The sequence below is a fragment of the Schistocerca americana genome, chromosome 2 (assembly GCF_021461395.2).
Source record: "Schistocerca americana isolate TAMUIC-IGC-003095 chromosome 2, iqSchAmer2.1, whole genome shotgun sequence".
Classification (NCBI taxonomy): Eukaryota; Metazoa; Arthropoda; class Insecta; order Orthoptera; family Acrididae; genus Schistocerca; species Schistocerca americana.
In genome coordinates, this window is record NC_060120.1 from 1,017,699,487 (window position 1) to 1,017,721,352 (window position 21,866).

The window sequence follows — 21,866 nt, forward strand, 5'->3', positions numbered from 1 at the left end:
TGGGTAGTGTGGTATCACTGGTACAGTCAGTAGGGTACAGAGAAATCAGTGCACTTTGGGTGCCTATATTATTAACCAGAGAAATGAAAACGATGAGGAAGAATGTGTGCGAGGGTCTCATGAAGACCTCTAATGAAGAGTGGAAACAGTGTTTTGACAGCGTCATTACCCAGGATGAAACATGGTTGTTTTTGTCCGAACCTGAGACCAAAACCCAATCCATGGAGTGGCGTCATCCGGGTTCCCCTCGGAAAAAGAAACCAAGACTTTTACGAACAGCAGGCCGAAAGATGATGGCCTCCTTCTTCTGGAATAAGTGGGATGTCATTTTCATTGACTTTTTGGAACCTGGCTCCACAATTAACCGGGACCGTTACTGTTTGTCATTGGACAAGCTGCGACGTGCCATCAAGACCCACAGACCGCAGCTTCAGGATCAGCTCATCAGACTACACCATGACAATGCCAAACCCCATACAGCCTTATGACGATGGAGAAAATCAGGAAAATGAGGTGGAAAATTGTTCCTCATCCTCCCTTTAGTCCGGACTTGGCTCCATCTGAAGGCCCACCTGCGCGGTAAAACATTTGATAGTGAGAAAGACCTTATTTTCTGTGTCAAGCGATGGTGCAACATTCAATTCCCAGAATTTTACCAAAGTGCATTTACATCATGGAAAGAACGTTGGGCCAGATGTGTCATAGCTGATGGAGGCTACATTGAGTAGGCTTAATGTATAGCTAAATGTTCCAAGAATGTTCACAAAAAACTCTACTGGTCGACGTCGAAACCAACTGCCCATCATCCACGTACTGCTTCCCACGGAGTGCACCCTCCATCGAGCCAAACAGATGAAAGTCGGAATGTGCGACGTCCGAGCTGTAGGTTGGATGAGGAAGAACAGTACAATGAACTTTTGCGAGTTCCACTCGGATGTGCAGAATGGTGTGAGGCTTTGCGTTGTCATGGGGAAGGAGAAGTCGTTTCTTCCATTTCCTGAGGTAGCACAAAAAAATGGTTCAAATGGCTCTGAGCACTATGGGACTCAACTGCTGAGGTCATTAGTCCCCTAGAACTTAGAACTAGTTAAACCTAACTAACCTAAGGACATCACAAACATCCATGCCCGAGGCAGGATTCGAACCTGCGACCGTAGCGACCTTGCGGTTCCAGACTGCAGCGCCTTTAACCGCACGGCCACTGCGGCCGGCTAGGTAGCACAAAATACGCTTCAGAGTTGATTGTTGCACCATGAGAGGACACCAAACACAATAACCCCTTTAGAATCCCAAAAGACTGACGCCATGACTTAACTGGCTGAGGGTGGAGCTTTGAACTTTTTCTTCAGAGGAGAAGTGGTGTAACGCCAATCCGTGGATTGCCGTTTTGTTTCCGGTTCGAAGTGAAGAACCCATGTTTCATCGCCTTTGACGATGTTCGACAAAAAATTGTCGCCACCAGGCTCATAACGTGCAAAGCAATTCTGCGCAGATGTTTCTTAGTTGCTGTTTATGGCCTTCTGGCTGGCGGCGAGGAACTCAGCGGTCACACACCTTTCACTACCCCAAACAGTGGACGAGAGTGACAGCCTTACCAACAGAGTCGTCCAGCTGAGCATCGAGGTGTTTAATTGTGATCCGTCGGTCACTTCTAGTGAGAGTGTCCGCACGTTCCAATACTGTAGGAGTCACAGCTGTGTGCAGCCGTCCGGCATGCGGGAGATCGGACAAGTTGTTCCACTGAATGTTCCACGATATCTCACAACAAATTCCGCCTTTTTTCAACCAAAAATAGCCGAGAAAAACAATCCATTGCATTACTTATTGAACGCCGGTCGTACAATCTACTCTCCGTACTCCTCAACAAATTTTTGTCCTCTTTACCTCTCTCTGGTTCCATGTCTTAACATGTCCATTCATCCTATACTTTCTCCTAGTTAGTGTTTTCAGCATTTTCCTTCACTCGGCGATTCTGTGGAGAGCGTCCTCATTTTCTATCAGTACAATTAATTTGGCCATCCTTGTATGACCCAGCTCAAGGAAATCGATTCTCTTCTTTTTCCGGTTTCCTGCCGTTCATGATTCATTTCCGTACCACATGGTCTGCTGACATACATTGTCAGATATTTCTTTCTCAAATTATGATCAGATTTCTTTTGGAGAGGAATGGTATCATTGACTGCACTAGTATGCTTCTTGTATGCCCCTTCTTTCGTCCTTTATATGCTGTGCATGGTATCAAAACTTCTTGAGTTCTTCTAATACACAATTAGCATGCTAAGTGTGATGCTCTTCTCATTTCTGGTACTCCTCATTCCTTTCCTCTTCCTTTGGTTTACTCTCAGTCCACATTCCGTGTACTCGCTATATTGGGTTGTTTTGGGGGAAGAGACCAAACTACGAGGTCATCGGCCTCATCGCATTAGGGAAGGACAGGGAAGGAAGTAGGCCGTGCCCTTTCAAAGGAACCATCCGGGCATTTGCCTGGAGCGATTTAGGGAAATCACGGAAAACCTAAATCAGGATGGCCGGACCCGGGATTGAACCGTCGTCCTCCCGTCGCTATATCGTTTATTCCATTCAACAGGTTCTGTAATTCTTCGCCGCTATTATAGAGCACAGCAATGTCATCAGCGAATCTTATCGTTGATGCATTTTCGTCTTAAATTTTAATCCACCGCTGAACGTTTCTTTATTTCCACCAATGCTTCTTCGATATTCAGGTTCAACAGTGGATGAGAAAGACTGCGTTCTTGCCTTGCACACTTTTTAATCCAAACACTTCTCTTTCTGTCTTCCAGTCTTATCGTTACCTCTTCGTTCTCGTACATACTGTCTATTGGCCATCTCTCCCTGTAGCATTTACATTTTTTTCTGAAGATATAAATATCATACCCATACGTATGGGAAGCAACACAGTACCTTTCAGGTGACATCTGTAGTCATGACACTTTATCAGTGGATGCGCGTGAGTTCTTACAGATCTTGAACACTTGCATCCACTACATTTCTTTCAAAAACCGAGATACTACAAACAGCATGCTGCGTTCTTCCGCTATCAGTTTACCTGCGTTTGTCTTGTGGTTACTCTGTTACCGTGACATACACTCCTGGAAATGGAAAAAAGAACACATTGACACCGGTGTGTCAGACCCACCATACTTGCTCCGGACACTGCGAGAGGGCTGTACAAGCAATGATCACACGCACGGCACAGCGGACACACCAGGAACCGCGGTGTTGGCCGTCGAATGGCGCTAGCTGCGCAGCATTTGTGCACCGCCGCCGTCAGTGTCAGCCAGTTTGCCGTGGCATACGGAGCTCCATCGCAGTCTTTAACACTGGTAGCATGCCGCGACAGCGTGAACGTGAACCGTATGTGCAGTTGACGGACTTTGAGCGAGGGCGTATAGTGGGCATGCGGGAGGCCGGGTGGACGTACCGCCGAATTGCTCAACACGTGGGGCGTGAGGTCTCCACAGTACATCGATGTTGTCGCCAGTGGTCGGCGGAAGGTGCACGTGCCCGTCGACCTGGGACCGGACCGCAGCGACGCACGTATGCACGCCAAGACCGTAGGATCCTACGCAGTGCCGTAGGGGACCGCACCGCCACTTCCCAGCAAATTAGGGACACTGTTGCTCCTGGGGTATCGGCGAGGACCATTCGCAACCGTCTCCATGAAGCTGGGCTATGGTCCCGCACACCGTTAGGCCGTCTTCCGCTCACGCCCCAACATCGTGCAGCCCGCCTCCAGTGGTGTCGCGACAGGCGTGAATGGAGGGACGAATGGAGACGTGTCGTCTTCAGCGATGAGAGTCGCTTCTGCGTTGGTGCCAATGATGGTCATATGCGTGTTTGGCGCCGTGCAGGTGAGCGCCACAATCAGGACTGCATACGACCGAGGCACACAGGACCAACACCCGGCATCATGGTGTGGGGAGCGATCTCCTACACTGGCCGTACACCACTGGTGATCGTCGAGGGGACACTGAATAGTGCACGGTACATCCAAACCGTCATCGAACCCATCGTTCTACCATTCCTAGACCGGCAAGGGAACTTGCTGTTCCAACAGGACAATGCACGTCCGCATGTATCCCGTGCCACCCAACGTGCTCTAGAAGGTGTAAGTCAACTACCCTGGCCAGCAAGATCTCCGGATCTGTCCCCCATTGAGCATGTTTGGGACTGGATGAAGCGTCGTCTCACGCGGTCTGCACGTCCAGCACGAACGCTGGTCCAACTGAGGCGCCAGGTGGAAATGGCATGGCAAGCCGTTCCACAGGACTACATCCAGCATCTCTACGATCGTCTCCATGGGAGAATAGCAGCCTGCATTGCTGCGAAAGGTGGATGTACACTGTACTATTGCCGACATTGTGCATGCTCTGTTGCCTGTGTCTATGTGCCTGTGGTTCTGTCAGTGTGATCGTGTGATGTATCTGACCCCAGGAATGTGTCAATAAAGTTTCCCCTTCCTGGGACAATGAATTCACGGTGTTCTTATTTCAATTTCCAGGAGTGTATATCGATCACAAATTACGTCCTTGAGTTTAAACTGCCATATCACACATCAGTGTGCTTGGAAACAGTGAGACAAAGTTTCCATACACCAAGAGACACAAATTTCGTTTGACATACGATATATACTATAGGAAAAAAATTAGTACAGCGTTTTAGAGGTTTCCAGCTCACTCAATATTTCTTGTTGCAACAGTGCATATGGAGTTATGAAATTATTACATTTACAGATCAATAGCACAAGCGGTTCTGAGGAACCAGGTATCGACCCGTGCTGAAACACCCATCTTAGTACGTGACATAGCCTGCACGGCTGTCAATTCAGGAGATGACTCTGGCATCCACTGATCGTACAGACGGCGAAGACTATCCCACCAAACGTTATGCCACGCCTGCTCGACATGTTCACATATTTCTGTAAGAGTTGCTGGTTGACAAGTCGTACGAATCACTTATCATCCCATCGTATACCACACGTGCCCAATTGGAGACAAGTCCGAAGATCGCACTGGTCAGGGAAGTTGCTGCACGTCCTGCAGCACACTTTCAGTTTCAGGGCAGTATGTGGGCGAGCACTGTCCTATTGGAACAACACATCACCATCCTGTAGCAAGAACGGCAAAAGATCGGATCGAACAACATTCTGCATGCACCGAGCGCTGGTTAGTGTTCCCTCCAGAAACACCAAAGGCGAATGAGAATTGTAGTTTATCGCATCCTGGACCTTAAGGCCAGCGTGCCTTGGACGCACGCGCTCCACGAGACAGCACTCACCAAGTCTACGTTGTAAGCGGAAACGATCATCACTCGCGTGCCGGCAGAATCTGCTTTCATCATCGAAGACCACGGCGCAACATTCCATCTTGCAAGTGATCCTCTGATGGCACCAAGTCGACCCTTGCACGTCGATGCTGTGTCGTGAGTGGAAGAAGGGATAGAGGAGTGCTTGTCCATAGCCACACTGCTAAATACGGGTTTGCCACAGATCGTGTTGACTCGTCTGGGCTCTCAAGCTCTCTTATCTGTGCTGTGGTAGTTGTACGATCTGCCACTGCTGCCTTTACAATACGACGATGCTGGTGGGCGTCTGTGCCGCGTGCACGTTCTAACAACCCTACCACAACAAAGGTCAAAATTTAATAATGATTGTGGTGTTGCTCACGCTGCTAAATACTGCATTTTCGGGCAAGAACAAAGTTATTATGTGGCAGGTGTCATTAGAGCACAGTTAATAAAGTCATTTCATGTAATAATAAATAAACTAGGCACTCATCTTTTCGAGTATCCCACGCTGGTCTCGTTGTAAAATCATGGCTCAATCGTCGAAAATCTAGGTGGTGATATTTCCAAACTCGGATGCAAAGAGATCTAGGTTTTATTCTGCGATATTCAAAAGTTTTATAGATATGTTTCACAAACCATTCTTGAAGATTAAACATTTGAAAGTTAGCACAATGGTGATGTAAAAAATAACCAGCACTCCGAATTTAAGTTGCACTTCCTTTTTATTGCTTTTGTTGCAGTATCACGTAACACACAAAACATACTTGAAAACATCTTCCTCACTGCTAAGATTCACATTTTATAAGCTGACTACAATACGCGTCTTTCCAGCATGACGTCCAAGACTTGACTTTCTCAAGGTCCGACTCTCTAACAAACTAATCGCTTAAGCGGCCAAAGATCAAGAGCTACAAGTACGTCAAAGATCATAGTGACAAAAGAAAGAATACACATAAGAATAATATCATTGCAATATCAACGTATCGATGTATCAAAGTACCTCTACATTAATGAAATAAAATCTGAATGTTGTATCAGAAATATGTTAACTACTTTACAGAAATACAGTAGAATATTGCTGGTATCGAGAGGTTCAGGTGACCTGCCGTAATGGTTACGTAATTCAAGTACCATTACAACGTCCAGAAACTCGTCTGCGCGTGTGAGGATGTTTACATGACCACTGATGCCAGCGTCATTGCAAAACTGATGCAGCACGTCCAAACTGCGTGGCAATTCTCCGAAACGACCATCCCGCCACTCACAAGAAGGCAATTTGACCCCTTTCAAACTCGCTCAGTTGGCTGTAGTATGCACAAGTGCGACTCCGTGGCATAGTTGCTTGTTTATTTCACACGTTTGCGCTACACTGAACCTTGAGGCTGTGAGCATTCCGTATTACAGGGTAGACACCGGTGGCGTTGTGGTAGCTATGCCACAACGCTATATGTTCGCGGGCGACGTTAAACGATTATACACTACTGGCCATTAAAATTGCTACACTACGAAGATGACGTGCTACAGACGCGAAATTTAACCAACAGGAAGAAGATGCTGTGATATGCAAATGATTAGCTTTTCAGAGCATTCACACAAGGTTGGCGCCGGTGGCGACACCTACAACGTGCTGACTCGAGGAAAGTTTCCCACCGATTTCTCATACACAAACAGCAGTTGACCGGCGTTGCCTTGTGAAACGTAGTTGTGATGCCTCGTGTAAGGAGGAGAAATGTGTACCATCGTGTTTCCGACTTTGATAAAGGTCGGATTGTAGCCTATCGCGATTGCTGTTTATCGTATCGCAACATTGCTGCTCGCGTTGGTCGAGATCCAATGAATGTTAGCAGAATATGGAATCGGTGGGTTCAGGAGGGTAATACGGATTGCCGTGCTCGATCTCAACGGCCTCGTATCACTAGCAGTCGAGATGACAGGCATCTTATCCGCATGGCTGTAACGGATTGTGCAGCCTCGTCTCGATCCCTGAGTCAACAGATGGGGACGTTTGCAAGACAACAACCATCTGCACGAACAGTTCGCAGCACGAGGTTTGCAGCAGCATGGACTATCAGCTCGGAGACCATGGCTGCGGTTATCCTTGATGCTGCATCACAGACAGGAGCGCCTGCGATGGTGTACTCAACGACGAACCTGGGTTCACGAATGGCAAAACGTCTTTTTTTCGGATGAATCCAGGTTCTGTTTACAGCATCATGATGGTCTCATCTGTGTTTGGCGACATCGTGGTGAAAGAACATTGGAAGCGTGTATTCGTCATCGCCATACTCTCGTTCAAATGGTTCAAATGGCTCTGAGCACTATGGGACTTAACAGCTATGGTCATCAGTCCCCTAGAATTTAGAACTACTTAAACCTAACTAACCTAAGGACATCACACAACACCCAGTCATCACGAGGCAGAGAAAATCCCTGACTCCGCCGGGAATCGAACTCGGGAACCCGGGCGTGGGAAGCGAGAACGCTACCGCACGACCACGAGCTGCGAACCATACTCTCGTATCACCCGGCGTGATGGTATGGGGTGCCATTGGTTACACGTCTCGGTCACCTCTTGTTCGCATTGACGGCACTTTGAACAGTGGACGTTACATTTCAAATGCGTCACGACCCGTGATTCTACCCTTGATTCGATCCCTGCGAAACCCTACATTTCAGCACGATAATGCACGACCACATGTTGCAGGTCCTGTACGGGCCTTTCTGGATACAGAAAATGTTCGACTGCTGCCCTGGCCAGCACATTCTCCAGATCTCTCACCAATCGAAAACGTCTGGTCCATGGTGGCCGAGCAACTGGTTCGTCACAATACACCGGTCACTACTCTTGATGAACTGTGGTATCGTGTTGAAGCTGCATGGGCAGCTAGCTATACCTGTACACGGTATTCAAGCTCCGTTTGACTCAATGCCCAGGCGTATCAAGGCCGTTATTACGGCCAGACGTGGTTTTTCTGGGTACTGATTTCTCAGGATCTATGCACCCAAATTGCATGAAAATGTAATCACATGTCAGTTGCAGTATAATATATTTGTCCAACGAATACCCGTTTATCATCTGCATTTCTTCTTGGTGTAGCAATTTTAATTGCCAGTAGTGTAAATGCATCTACTATCCCCCAGGTGGCATTCGCCGTCATCGGATCAAAATCGACGTCGCCTTTCCAGGTGCACGAGTTTTTTTTCCGGCAGTGTACGTTGCAACAAGATCAACAAACACAAACTTAAGTTTCACATTGACTGTAATGTGGGCCCGGAGCACAATACATACAGTTAGCGTGGCAGTTGAAAGCATTGTGTAACGGACAAATGTTGCAAAGTAAGACAACTAAAAGACTCGACTTGGAGTAAATGTCTATATGAAGCACATAGCTATGTTTCATTGCCATTATAATAGTATCAGCAACCAATAGCGGGGCACATTTGGTGAGTGTGAGATTCAGCAACAGAAACAAATATAATAATTGTGAGGTAATACTAACCGTTGTTGGAATCATCCTCTTCCATTTCTTCATTTTCATTGCCTACTGCCTGCGGATATTCTTCGCCCTCGATGCTGCCATAACGCGACCACTTAGATGGTACCCTGTAACGTATGACATTGATAAGTGAGTACATATGGATTTGGTAAATTCTTGTTTTCATATGCTTGAAGGGAAATCTTTTTAAAATACCAGTACGCCTATGAAATGCTACTTTGTTTTCGTGTCGCTAGTGACTACCTTTAATTCTGTAATTCATTTATGAAGGACCATCAAAAAGTTTACGCTCGGAGGCCGTACAGTCCAGAATCGTTATGCAATCAGGCAAAATCGCCGTGGGCATTGAGGAATCATCCCACCGATGCACCAGTCTGAATATACCTGTTTGGTAAAACAACGTGTCATGCTGTGTGAAGAAGACTCGTCCGAGAAGAATGGTCAACCATTTAAGTCCATCTTGCGGGCATTGGAGCAGATGAGATGTGTTCCCAGTCTTAAGTTTCTCATCTGTTCTGACTCCCTGAGTGCCCTTCAGACCATGAAACACTTGTACCCAGCGGATACGGTCGTCCAGAACATCCACGATGACCTACTCCACCTGCAACGGCAGGGGAAGGAGGTCTCTTTCTGCTGGGTGCCGGGGCACGTGGCTGTTAGGGGAAACGAACTGGCGGATGTGGCTGCCAAAGATGCATGTTACCTCCCTCAAGTTGTCGAATGTGCCGTCCCCCTCCATGCTGTTACCTCCCTTCTGCGTTTTTGTGTTATGCGTCAATGGGAAGAGGAGTGGCTGGCAGTCGGTGAAAATAAGCTGCGTCTGGTCAAGGCCACCAGGCGGCAATGGCGTACGTCCTACCAGTCATGCAGGCGGGATGAGGTTCTCCTCACTCGCCTCCGCATCGGGCACAGTCCCTTAACGCACGGTTTTTTACTGCGGCGGGAGGACCCCCCAATCTGCAGTGCTTGTGGCGTCCAGATTACTGTCCGCCACATTTTACTTGACTGTCCTTTATTCTCTGACCAGAGGGCGGTGGTTTCCTTGCCACCGGATTTGCCCTCTATTTTGCAAGACGACGCAACGACTGTGGTTGAGGTCTTACGGTTTTGTGTCCTGTCCAATTTGTTGCCTCTGATTTTAGGGAGAGGGTTTTAATGTGCTGCTGGGTGACTGGCTCACCCAGGGTTTAGGTAAGAGGTCCGCCAGTCTCGATTACCTACTTGTTTCACTTCGATTTCTGTTCTCTTTTCCTTGTGTTTCCTTTCCTTTTTTAGTGCGTTTCTTCTCCTCTTGTTTTGCCTCTGTATGTGAGGATTTGTAACTGCGTCAGGTCTGTGTCTTTTAGCCGTTCTCCTTGTTCGCTGTCCGTCTTCGTCCCTTCACTGCATGTGTTCCTGTTTCTATGCGTTTGGGCGCTGATGACCACGCTGTTTAGCGCCCGAAAACCTCAAACCACACACCCACACCCACAAGTCCTTTTTTAAGGGACTGGAGACGTGATATTTGCATGGGGATAGTTCAGGGAGAGATCAGGAATATGGTTCGCGTGTATCCTACTAGCGTAGGCGTAACTTTTATGTTACAACCTTTGCGCTATGGGGACGCGCGTTATCACGAAGCATCGGCACCCCTTGTCGCCGCTGGTTTTCGACAGACGTGGTGCCCCATACACATTCTTTATTCTCCGATGGATGTCTACTGGTGTTTAAGTACATATTTCATTAGCATATACATCTTATCCACTAGATATGGTATTTTATCATTTTATATCCCATCTTTATCATTTCCTACTCGGACCAATGCCTGTGGGAAGCGATGTGTGGGGTAAGTGTTTTGTTTAATCCTAACTTCCCCGTTATGATCAGCAGCCTCTATTTCATGAACACTCCCTGTATCGCATGAAATCCATTCTGTTAGTTTGGTTATGGGCCAAGGCTGATTTTCTGCTGTTGCCGAGCTTCTAAAACGAAGGCTGGATGAGGACCCCAGCCCTCTCTGTCTCGGCCTACGTGACTTCGAGCGTGTACGTGGAACGCTCTTTCCCGCCGAATTCGTGGACAAGTGTTTCCAGGGAATGGTGAAAGTTTCGCGGTAGAATTTTATTTGTTTATTTATTTCTCAAGAAAATCCCTGCTTCTTGTTGTTATATAGCAGGTCGTACATTGTGTGATTTTACATGTCATACCCTACAAACTCAGTTTTATTACTAGTACATTTTTTTAAGAATTTTACAAAAGAATAAAATAAAAGAACAACAAATAAAGAAGATATAAAAAATTACAAATGTATATTAAAATTTTGTTTAAACAAGTTGGTAAGTTATATAGTGATAATAAATAAGGTACATAATAGATCGACGATGTATTTTAATTAAAAATGAAAAGTGTATTTAATGGAAGAAACAAGCGTTGGCAATTTGACTTAGATATGGTGGGGTAGTTCTTCCCATTATACCTTCCGTATGGTCAAAAGTTTTCAAATGTGTGTGAAATCTTATCGGACTTAACTGCTAAGGTCATCAGTCCCTAAGCTTACAAACTACTTAACCTAAATTATGCTAAGGACAAACACACACACCCAAGCCCAAGGGAGGACTCGAACCCCCACCGGGATCAGCGGCACAGTCCATGACTGCAGCGCCTCAGACCGCTCAGCTAATCCCGTGCGGCCCTTCTGTATGTAAGGTTACATTTGTTACATACTGTCTTGACTGTGGTAATACTTAATAATGTATTCATTAATTAGATTGCAATGTGTTTAAGGACTTAAGGTGACAGTGGAGATTGGGACTTGGTTTACACTGAAGCGCCAAAGAAACTGGTATAGGCATTCGTATTCAAACACAGAGATATGTAAACAGGCAGGATACAGCGCTGCTGTCGGCAACGCCTATATAAGACAACAAGTGTTTGGCTCAGTTGTTAGATCGGTCACTGCTGCTACAATGGCAGGTTATCAAGATTTAAGTGAGTTTGAACGTCGTGTTATAGTCGGCGCACGAGCGATGGGATTCAGCATCTCCGAGGTAGCGATGAAGTGGGGATTTTCCCGTACGACCATTTAATTAGTGTACCGTAAACACCAGGAATCCGGTAAAACATCAAATCTCCGACATCGCTACGGACGGAAAATAATCATGCACTCGACTAATGTCTGAAGTAGTGCTGGAGGGAATTGACACCATGAATCCTGCAGGGCTGTCCATAAATCAGTAAGAGTATGAGGGGGTGGAGATCTCTTCTGAACAGCACGTTGCAAGGCATCCAAGATATGCTCAGTAATTTTCATGTCTGGGAAGTTTGGTGGCCAGCGGAAGTGTTTAAACTCAGAAGAGTCGTCCTGGAGCCATTCCATAGCAATTCTGGACGTGTGGCGTGTCACATTGTCCTGCTGTAATTACCCAAGCCCGTCGGAGTGCACAATGCAGGTGATCAGACTGAAAAGAGCCGTGCAACCCTTCCGCAAATTTCTGTAGATTTCAATGTTCAGCCATCAGCAAGTGTCAGCGTGCGAACCATTCAACGGAACATCATCGATGTGGGCTTTCAGAGCAGAAGGCCCACTCGTGTACCCTTGATGACTGCACGACACAAAGCTTTACGCCTCGCATGGGCCCGTCATCACCGACATTGCACTGTTGATGACTGGAAACATCTTCTTGCTCGAACGAGTCTCGTTTCAGATTGAATCGAGCAGATGGACTTGTACTGGTATAGTGACAACGTCATGAATCCATGGGCCGTGCACGTCAGCAGGGGACTGTTCACGCTGGTGAAGGTCCTGTAATGGCGTGAGGCGAGTGCAGTTGTAGTGATATGGGACCCGTGATACGTCTAGATGCAACACTGACAAGTGACACGCGCGTAAGCATCCTGTCTGATCACCTGCATTGTGCATTCCGACGGACTTGGGCAATTCCAGCAGGACTATGTGACACGCCACACGTCCAGAATTGTTACAGAGTGGCTCCAGGACGACTCTTCTGAGTTTAAACACTTCCGCTGGCCACCAAACTCCCCAAACATGAACATTATTGAGCATATCCGGGATGCCTTGCAAGGTGCTGTTCAGAAGAGATCTCCACCCCCCGTACTCTTACGTATTTATGGGCAGCCCTACAGGATTCACAGTGTCAATTGCCTCCAGCACTACTTCAGACATCAGTCGAGTCCATGCCACGTAGTGTTGCGGCACTTCTGCGTGCTCGCGTGGAGCCTACACGATACTGGGCAGGTGTACCAGTTTCTTTGGCTCTTCGCTGTAAAATGTCATAGTCGGCTGCATCAGGTGCGAGGACTCGGTAAAACCTGGGGGCAGTCATACCTGTTGCGGCGAAAGGAGAAGACATGTCAGACCTTTAGGTAGTTTTACATATCATGGAAAGGTATAACAACCAACTACGTATCTGATTCGATTCAGTGTTTAAGAACGTTTATTGGCTTTTGATATGTTTGCATGTTATCTCGTCTTCACTTCCTGTGTGTGTTACAGCATCCGAGTCAGTGTTTGTATCTGTGTCGTTTACTATGTACTGCTGATCTGTCAGATGTGGAGCCTGTCTTAATCTAGCGTATGGTCTCTCCTGTTTGTATGCCGCATATGGTGCTCATGATACTTAGTTTGCGATGTTGTTTATAAAGTTCCACTCCTCTTGTCTCCGATTAACTGTCCTATGTCCTGGTTCCCTAAAACCGGTCTTATATGTCCTAGGTCATCGCAGATGAGAACTTTGTGTTCAGGTGTGCCATTCTCACCAAAGGCACAAACCTGTGGAGGTGCACAGGATACGGTCCACGGCCCCTGAGAAAGTGCACCATGTCGCATGTTGGATATATGTACTTTAAATTCATTCGCTATCGTATACTGGGAAAGAAAGAGTAGACTCCTTTTCCCTTATCAGTTGTGTCCCATCCTGTCTGCCATGTATCAGTCCTCCACTTCTTTAATTTTCGGTTGTCGGTTATGTCTTGTCCAGTTATTTCTTTTATTTTGTCGCGTCTTCCCCTCTTTAGGCGGTAGACTGCTGCTCTGTGGCGAATTGTAATATCTACAGGGAAAACTCCCAGTAGCACACACAGTGCCTCAATCGAGGTTGTGCCGAAAGCCCCCGAGATTCTGAGTAAAACACGCCTCTGGCCTCACCTCATATTGGTTTTATGCGTACCTAAGCAGAATCGATGTACCCAAGCAATAGCCGCAAAACAGGTTATTGAGTCAAAGAGTGCTGAGTAATATGTCCTCATTGTCTGTACGGGTAGTTTTGTACGGGTAGTTTTGCATCACCTCGGTTCCGAGAATTCCGGAACCTGTATAGAAAAATGGAATAGAGATCGACATAAATATCATTTCCGCCCTTTTTATTGCTCATGAAAACCACACATTGCATGTTGTACTATCACACAGCGAGACCTTCAGAGGTGGTGGTCCAGATTGCTGTACACACCAGTACCTCTAATACCCAGTAACACGTCCACTTGCGCTGACGCATGCCTGTATTCGTCGTGGCATACTATTCGCAAGTTCATCACGGCACTGTTGGTTAAGATCGTCCCTCTCCTCAATGGAGATTCGGCGTGGATCCCTCAGAGTGGTTGTTGGGTTACGTTGTCCATAAACAAATGGTTCAAATGGCTCTGAGCACTATGGGACTTAACATCTCAGGTCATCAGTCCCCTGCAACTTAGAACTACTTAAACCAAACTAAACTAAGGACATCATACACATCCGTGCCCGAGGCAGGGTGCGAGCCTGCGACCGTAGCGGTCGCGCAATTCCAGACTGAAGCGCCTAGAACCGCTTGGCCACAAAGACCAGCCGTCCATAAACAGCCCTTTTCAATCTATCCCAGGCATGTTCGATAGGGTTTATGTCTGGAGAACATGCTCGCCACTCTAGTCGAGCGATGTCGTTATCCTGAAGGAAGTCATTCAGAAGATGTACACGATGGTGGCGCGAATTGTCGTCCATGAAGACGAATGCCTCGCCAATATGCTGCCGACATGGTTGCACTAACGGTAGGAGGATGGCATTCATGTATCGTACAACCGTTACGGCGCCTTCCACGACCACAGCGGCGGACGTCGGCCCCACATAATGCCACCCCAAAACAGCAGGGAACCTCCACCTTGCTGCTCACGGTGGACAGTGCGTCTAAGGCGTTCAGCCTGACTGGGTTGCCTCCAACGATTGTCTGGTTGTAGGCATATGCGACTCTCATCGATGAAGAGAACGTGATGCCATTCCTGAGCGGTCCATTCAGCATGTTGCTGAGCTCATCTGTACCGCTCTGCATGGTATCGTGGTTGCGAAGATGGACCTCGCCATGAACATCGGGAGTGAAGTTGCGCATCATGGACCCCATTGAGTCGTAACACGACATCCTGTGGCTGCACGAAAAGCGTTATTCAACATGATGATGTTGCTGTCAGGGTTTCTCCGAGCCATAATCCGTAGGTAGCGGTCATCCACTGCAGTAGTAGCCCTTGGGCGGCGTGAGCGAGGCGTGTCATTGACAGTTCCTGTCTCTCTGTATCTCCTCAATGTCCGAACAACATCACTTTGGTTCACTCCGAAACGCCTGGACGTTTCCCTTGTTGAGAACCCTTCCTGGCACTGGCACGATGTTACAATGCGGACGCGATCGAACCGTGGTATTGACCGCCTAGGCATGGTTGAACTACAGAACAACACGAGCCGTGTACCTCTTTTGTGGTGGAATGACTGGAACCGTTCGGCTGTCGGACCCCCTCCGTCTAATAGGCGCTGCTCATGCATGTTTATTTACATCTTTGGGCGGGTTTAGTGACGTCTCTGAACAGTCAAAGGGGTTGTGCCTGTGATACAATATCCACAATCAACGTCTGTCTTCAGGAGTTTTGAAAACCGAAGTGATGCAAAACTTTTTTTGATGTGTAAATGGCGAGGTATCTTGTCATAGCTTTCCTTTTTATAGATATGTTGTTTAAGTTTGTAATTGGATTTCTTTTCAGTGTTTTGTTAATTGCTATTGTGAGTTTGGTGTTCGTGCAGCATTCATTGATCAACGCAGGGAGACGCGTGGCTTTACTCTCTAATTGAGACCTGGAGTTTGCAGATGTCATGACCATAAGGTCATCTGCGTACGCAGCCAACCCGTTTTCCATGTCGTTGTCTTCTAGTGCGTTGAGTAGTGGTTATATGGCGATGTCCGAGAAAATCGGTCCGAATATGGACCCTCAGGGGCAACCCCTTGTTATCGTCTTTATATCTTTTTGGCGACCATTCGACCATTCCACTCTCCTGTTTTTACAATAATTTCTAAGGCTGTTGTATAAAGCGAGCGGAATATTTATCTAAGTCTTGCAAACAGCTCCAACCACCAAAGGTTGTCGAAAACATCAGCTATGTAAGTTTGGATTGCTACTATGTATTTGTCATATATTGTCTGTGTCATTTGTATGGCGCTGTTTACTGTTTCGTCGATGGATTTATGCGATCGATAAACAAACTGGTGTGGGCAAAGGCCGAAGAGCTGCTGGTGCGACTGGAGTTCGTCGCACAGCGGTCTCTCCTGTACCTTTGCCAGAATTTTAATGAACCATATTGGTCTGTATGTCTTAAAATCAGTCTGGTCCTTGTCCTCCGCTATCTTGATTATAACTGCATTTGCTGTCTTCCATATGTTCGGTATTCGTTCTTCTAGTAGAGCATCATTCAGTAAGTCTGTCAGGTATGGTATGATAAGTGGAGCAGCTTGTTTGATGGTCTCCGGGTGGATACCATCAGGGCCCAGAGCCTTTTTGTTGTTTATTTTGTGTACTGCAAATGCAGCTTCCTCGGGAGCAAAGGGGATGGTGATACCTTCGTTTTCGTACATACCACAAGGTAGTTTGCGAAGGGCGGTGTGAAGTTGATTGTCCTGAGTGTGGTCGTCGTCAGGAAGTAGTTTGTTGAAGACATACTATGGTGTGCATCTCCAGCCTCTTGTGGTTGTACCATCTGGTTTCGTCAGTGTTGATAATACTGTACGGGTTTTGATACATTCAGTCTGCAGTTTAAACGGTCCCCCCCCCCCCCCCCCCCAAATGCTGTTCTGTAAGTTTGTCCTAACATATGTGTCCTAATGGTCTTTCTTGGTCTTAAATAGTTCGTCTTTGTATCGCGTTTTAGCGTCGCGGTAATGTGAAATCTAATTTCACTTTTCTGTGCTGTCTTTTATTTTTGATAATATCGTCATTTATCACAAGTGTGACTCTTACGCAGAAGACAACAGCAACCAGCCGCTTTTTACAATGCTGTTTATTTATTTAAATAGCGCCGTTAACGGTTTCGAAACGACAGATTCATCTTCAGACGGCTAGTTCACGTTAAGGTACATTTTACATTAGCTTTCACTTTTTGTTTTCCCAAATGATGAAATTTCCTTGTAGAGGTGGTGCCCTGCAACGAAACCGAGACATTGTCTCACAACTTGTTTTGGTTGTAGGGACCGCCACCCCACGGAAATTTCGTCAATTTGGAACACAAAAATTGAAAGTTTTGCGTCCGAAAGCTTGGCCCATGATTAGCCAGAGTGTGTGGGGAAAAAAAAGTGCGTCCTCTCCGCGGTGCTGTGGAGCGAACGGTGGGCTGCAGAAGACGGAACGAGCTGTAGTCTGGACATGCTGGAGATGTTGTTGGCCGATCGGAACATGCTGTGTAGCTGTACCACGAAGCAATGACGCAATGCAACTGATTGCTGGCGTACCGCTAGTTAGGTGTCATCAGATTATGTTCTTAGTCACAATTCTTTGCACCAAAATCATTCTGTATTGCTGAAATCTTTGTCTAGTGTGTCGTAAGCTAAATTCTTTACACTGCCTTATTACAATAACTGTAACTAATATCCATTTTTCTCTCGTTCTGCTCTTGTCCCGTGCAAATCGTATTACGAAGTTGTAGGTTTATCAGTCCTGCGAATCTCTGTGAATGAGTAATGGGAACTTTCTCAATTGTTCTTTGCCCTGAGCAATGCTTCTCTCTGCTGCAGCATCTTGGGTCACGCACAAGTGTTTAAAATCCTTTCCATTGTTCCTACACAGGTATACCCCCATGCTGATCACTTTGTTTGCTAAGTTATTTTTAAGTATTCATTCCGTAAGGGACAGTAGCATTTAAAAACATTTCTTGTTACGCAGTTCAGATTTCCTTCATGTAAAAGTAACTTTTGTTAAACCCAAAGGTTTGAATTCAGTATTTTACTTCAAACCCCCCTGGGGCGTCTTCAAATGAATCAGGCAAGAGATTAAGAAATATATTAGGTACTACTAAACATAGTGTTTGTTCCCGTAACGCCATAGTGTGCTGCTTGTCTCCGTTGCGTTAGGTTAAAGAAATTGTTTTACTTGTTTCCAGGACAGAAATCGTTCTACTTTAATTAACAAAATTATGGCCATTGCAGTTATTGGGTACGACACCATCACCAGAGTATGTGTTAAGAAAATGAAATTATTGATTAACCGTGTTACTGTCACATTTTTACCTGTTGTCAGCCAGAAATAAGGATTAAGATCACTAGTTTACCATCAGATCACTCCGTGTTACCAAACTTAAAATCACAGATCACGCCTTATATTTGAAGGGCTTATTTCAGTAGTGGTACAAGTCCATTTCTGTTCCTTTTGAGATACAGAGTCCTAAAGTTAAATGAGCGCTGAAAAATCTGCAGTTGAGATACCAGAAACATTCAAGCATATGGCTTCTTGCTAGAGATGAACTTTTCTTTCTGTTTGTTTGGATCATTAATTTCAGAAGCATTATAGGCAGAAAAGTGGAGGTAATGGACTTGTACCACTATTGAAATAAGCCCTTCATTTGTCCTTTGACAGCCAAGAAAAGAATTGGCACTGTTTGGACACATTTGTTAGTAACGTCCCATAGTTTACGTTCCCACATTTACCGCACGAATACCACGCTTTCAGGCAGTGTTGCTTGTCTGTGAGGACTGACAACTTTCCGCGAACGCCACTGCACTCGGTAGTTGTGTGAAGGCTGTCGGTGACTGCGTTGTCTGTGGTGAGAGGTTGTTGTTGTATCGGGATCCCACTCCAGCTACTGCTTGGTCTGGGTTGTTACTATGGATTTTTGGCAAAATTAGTTTCAAAGGGTGCCAGATGTACTTCCTGGCGTCACCCAGACGCGTTTCAACTCTTTTACAAGGCATCTTCAGTGGATGTTCTGAAATATTACATGATTTGTCCATTTTTACTCATAGGTTAGGTTTCGCGTCTAGGTTATAGATTTAAAACAGTTCCTTAACGTTTTTTTATGAAATGGAAAGGAACTTACAGGTAACTTCTAATTCACTGCATCTAGGCAAACTGCTTTTTCTCATCTGGCAACCAGGTGGATACATTACAGTTCACTTTCAGTTCACTGTTTACGTTACACATCATTGTAACTGTTTCTAAGTGTTACCAACATTCTCAGTTTTCTGCATTCACCTGTTTTGTGAATGTGTGTGTGTGTGTGTGTGTGTGTGTGTGTGTGTGTGTGTGTGTGTGTGTGTGGGTGAGTATTACAGAGGGAGAGAGATCTCTTTTTTTAATAAATTATTTATTTTATTTTTTTTACTATTTTTATTCCTAAACATAATAATTATTATTATTATTATTATATTTTCCTGTATATACTTATGAGAGGAATCAGTTGTGAAATCATTTGTTGGGATTTTTGTCTATTATATGATCAATCAGTGTAAACAGTGAGTTGTTAGTCATATTTTACTTGGTCGTTTAGTAGTTGTTTCTTTTCAGATTTTGTTTTGTATATATGATAATTTTTCTGTAATGTTAGGAGATGTCTTTCATTATTTATTCTAATTATTTTCATATCATTTTCTCTTGTAGTAGGTTTGTGGTTATTTTCTCTCAAATGTCCTGCAAACGTTGAGTGGCTCGTTGCATATTTCCATGCTCTGATATGTTCGTTATACCGGGTGTCAAATGTTCTGAGGGTTTGTCCTATATACCTGCCATCACATGTATTGCACTGTAGTTGGTATATTCCTCCTTGCCAGCCGGAGTGGCCGAGCGGTTCTAGGCGCTTCAGTCCGGAACCGCACGACCGCTACGGTCGCAGGTTCGAATCCTGCCTCGGGCATGGATGTGTGTGGTGTCCTTAGGTTAGTTAGGTTTAAGTAGTTCTAAGTTCTAGGGGACATGACCTCAGCAGTTTAGTCCCATAGTGCTCAGAGCCATTTGAACCATTTATTCCTCCTTTTTGGTAGATATATGTGTTTTTTGTTACACTCCTGGAAATTGAAATAAGAACACCGTGAATTCATTGTCCCAGGAAGGGGAAACTTTATTGACACATTCCTGGGGTCAGATACATCACATGATCACACTGACAGAACCACAGGCACATAGACACAGGCAACAGAGCATGCACAATGTCGGCACTAGTACAGTGTATATCCACCTTTCGCAGCAATGCAGGCTGCTATTCTCCCATGGAGACGATCGTAGAGATGCTGGATGTAGTCCTGTGGAACGGCTTGCCATGCCATTTCCACCTGGCGCCTCAGTTGGACCAGCGTTCGTGCTGGACGTGCAGACCGCGTGAGACGACGCTTCATCCAGTCCCAAACATGGTCAATGGGGGACAGATCCGGAGATCTTGCTGGCCAGGGTAGTTGACTTACACCTTCTAGAGCACGTTGGGTGGCACGGGATACATGCGGACGTGCATTGTCCTGTTGGAACAGCAAGTTCCCTTGCCGGTCTAGGAATGGTAGAACGATGGGTTCGATGACGGTTTGGATGTACCGTGCACTATTCAGTGTCCCCTCGACGATCACCAGTGGTGTACGGCCAGTGTAGGAGATCGCTCCCCACACCATGATGCCGGGTGTTGGCCCTGTGTGCCTCGGTCGTATGCAGTCCTGATTGTGGCGCTCACCTGCACGGCGCCAAACACGCATACGACCATCATTGGCACCAAGGCAGAAGCGACTCTCATCGCTGAAGACGACACGTCTCCATTCGTCCCTCCATTCACGCCTGTCGCGACACCACTGGAGGTGGGCTGCACGATGTTGGGGCGTGAGCGGAAGACGGCCTAACGGTGTGCGGGACCGTAGGCCAGCTTCATGGAGACGGTTGCGAATGGTCCTCGCCGATACCCCAGGAGCAACAGTGTCCCTAATTTGCTGGGAAGTGGCGGTGCGGTCCCCTACGGCACTGCGTAGGATCCTACGGTCTTGGCGTGCATCCGTGCGTCGACGGGCACGTGCACCTTCCGCCGACCACTGGCGACAACATCGATGTACTGTGGAGACCTCACGCCCCACGTGTTGAGCAATTCGGCGGTACGTTCACCCGGCCTCCCGCATGCCCACTATACGCCCTCGCTCAAAGTCCGTCAACTGCACATACGGTTCACGTCCACGCTGTCGCGGCATGCTACCAGTGTTAAAGACTGCGATGGAGCTCCGTATGCCACGGCAAACTGGCTGACACTGACGGCGGCGGTGCACAAATGCTGCGCAGCTAGCGCCATTCGACGGCGAACACCGCGGTTCCTGGTGTGTCCGCTGTGCCGTGCGTGTGATCATTGCTTGTACAGCCCTCTCGCAGTGTCCGGAGCAAGTATGGTGGGTCTGACACACCGGTGTCAATGTGTTCTTTTTTCCATTTCCAGGAGTGTATTTTTGGAATGTGCCTTTGAATTGAATTGTCTGTTTTGAATGCTATGTTTATCCCTTGTGTTTTGAGAATGTTTGTTATTTTATGTTTGTGCTTGTATGTCATTCTCTACCATCTTGAGTCTTCTTTCTTGTTTTCCTGTATTCTTTGTGTCGTCATTGTTCTGTCACTGTTTGTGTAGTGTTTTCTTGTACTGTTGTTTGTGGGTGTTAATGTACTGTGTTCACCGACTGCATTTGTTTTTTAATTTTTTTGTTTAATTTGGTGACTAGATCCCTATTGTACCCATTGTTTGTTGCTGTTTGTGTGATGATTTCTAGTTCTCTCTGGTAATTTTCTGTGCTGAGTGGTCCTGTGTTGAGTCTACGAAGCTTGTACGGTATCTGAGTGTGGGTG

The 21,866-nt window shown here is 46.4% G+C and overlaps 1 protein-coding gene across 2 annotated transcripts in view; it reads right to left on the minus strand.

Annotated features, from left to right (window-relative positions):
- LOC124595633 overlaps positions 1-21,866 on the minus strand; it is a 267,034-nt gene that overhangs the window by 57,828 nt on the left and 187,340 nt on the right. For both annotated transcript variants that reach the window (XM_047134458.1, XM_047134457.1), the window contains exon 6: positions 8,808-8,911. In XM_047134458.1, coding sequence (XP_046990414.1) covers positions 8,808-8,911 — 104 coding nt within the window. The remainder of the gene's footprint in view (positions 1-8,807; positions 8,912-21,866) is intronic.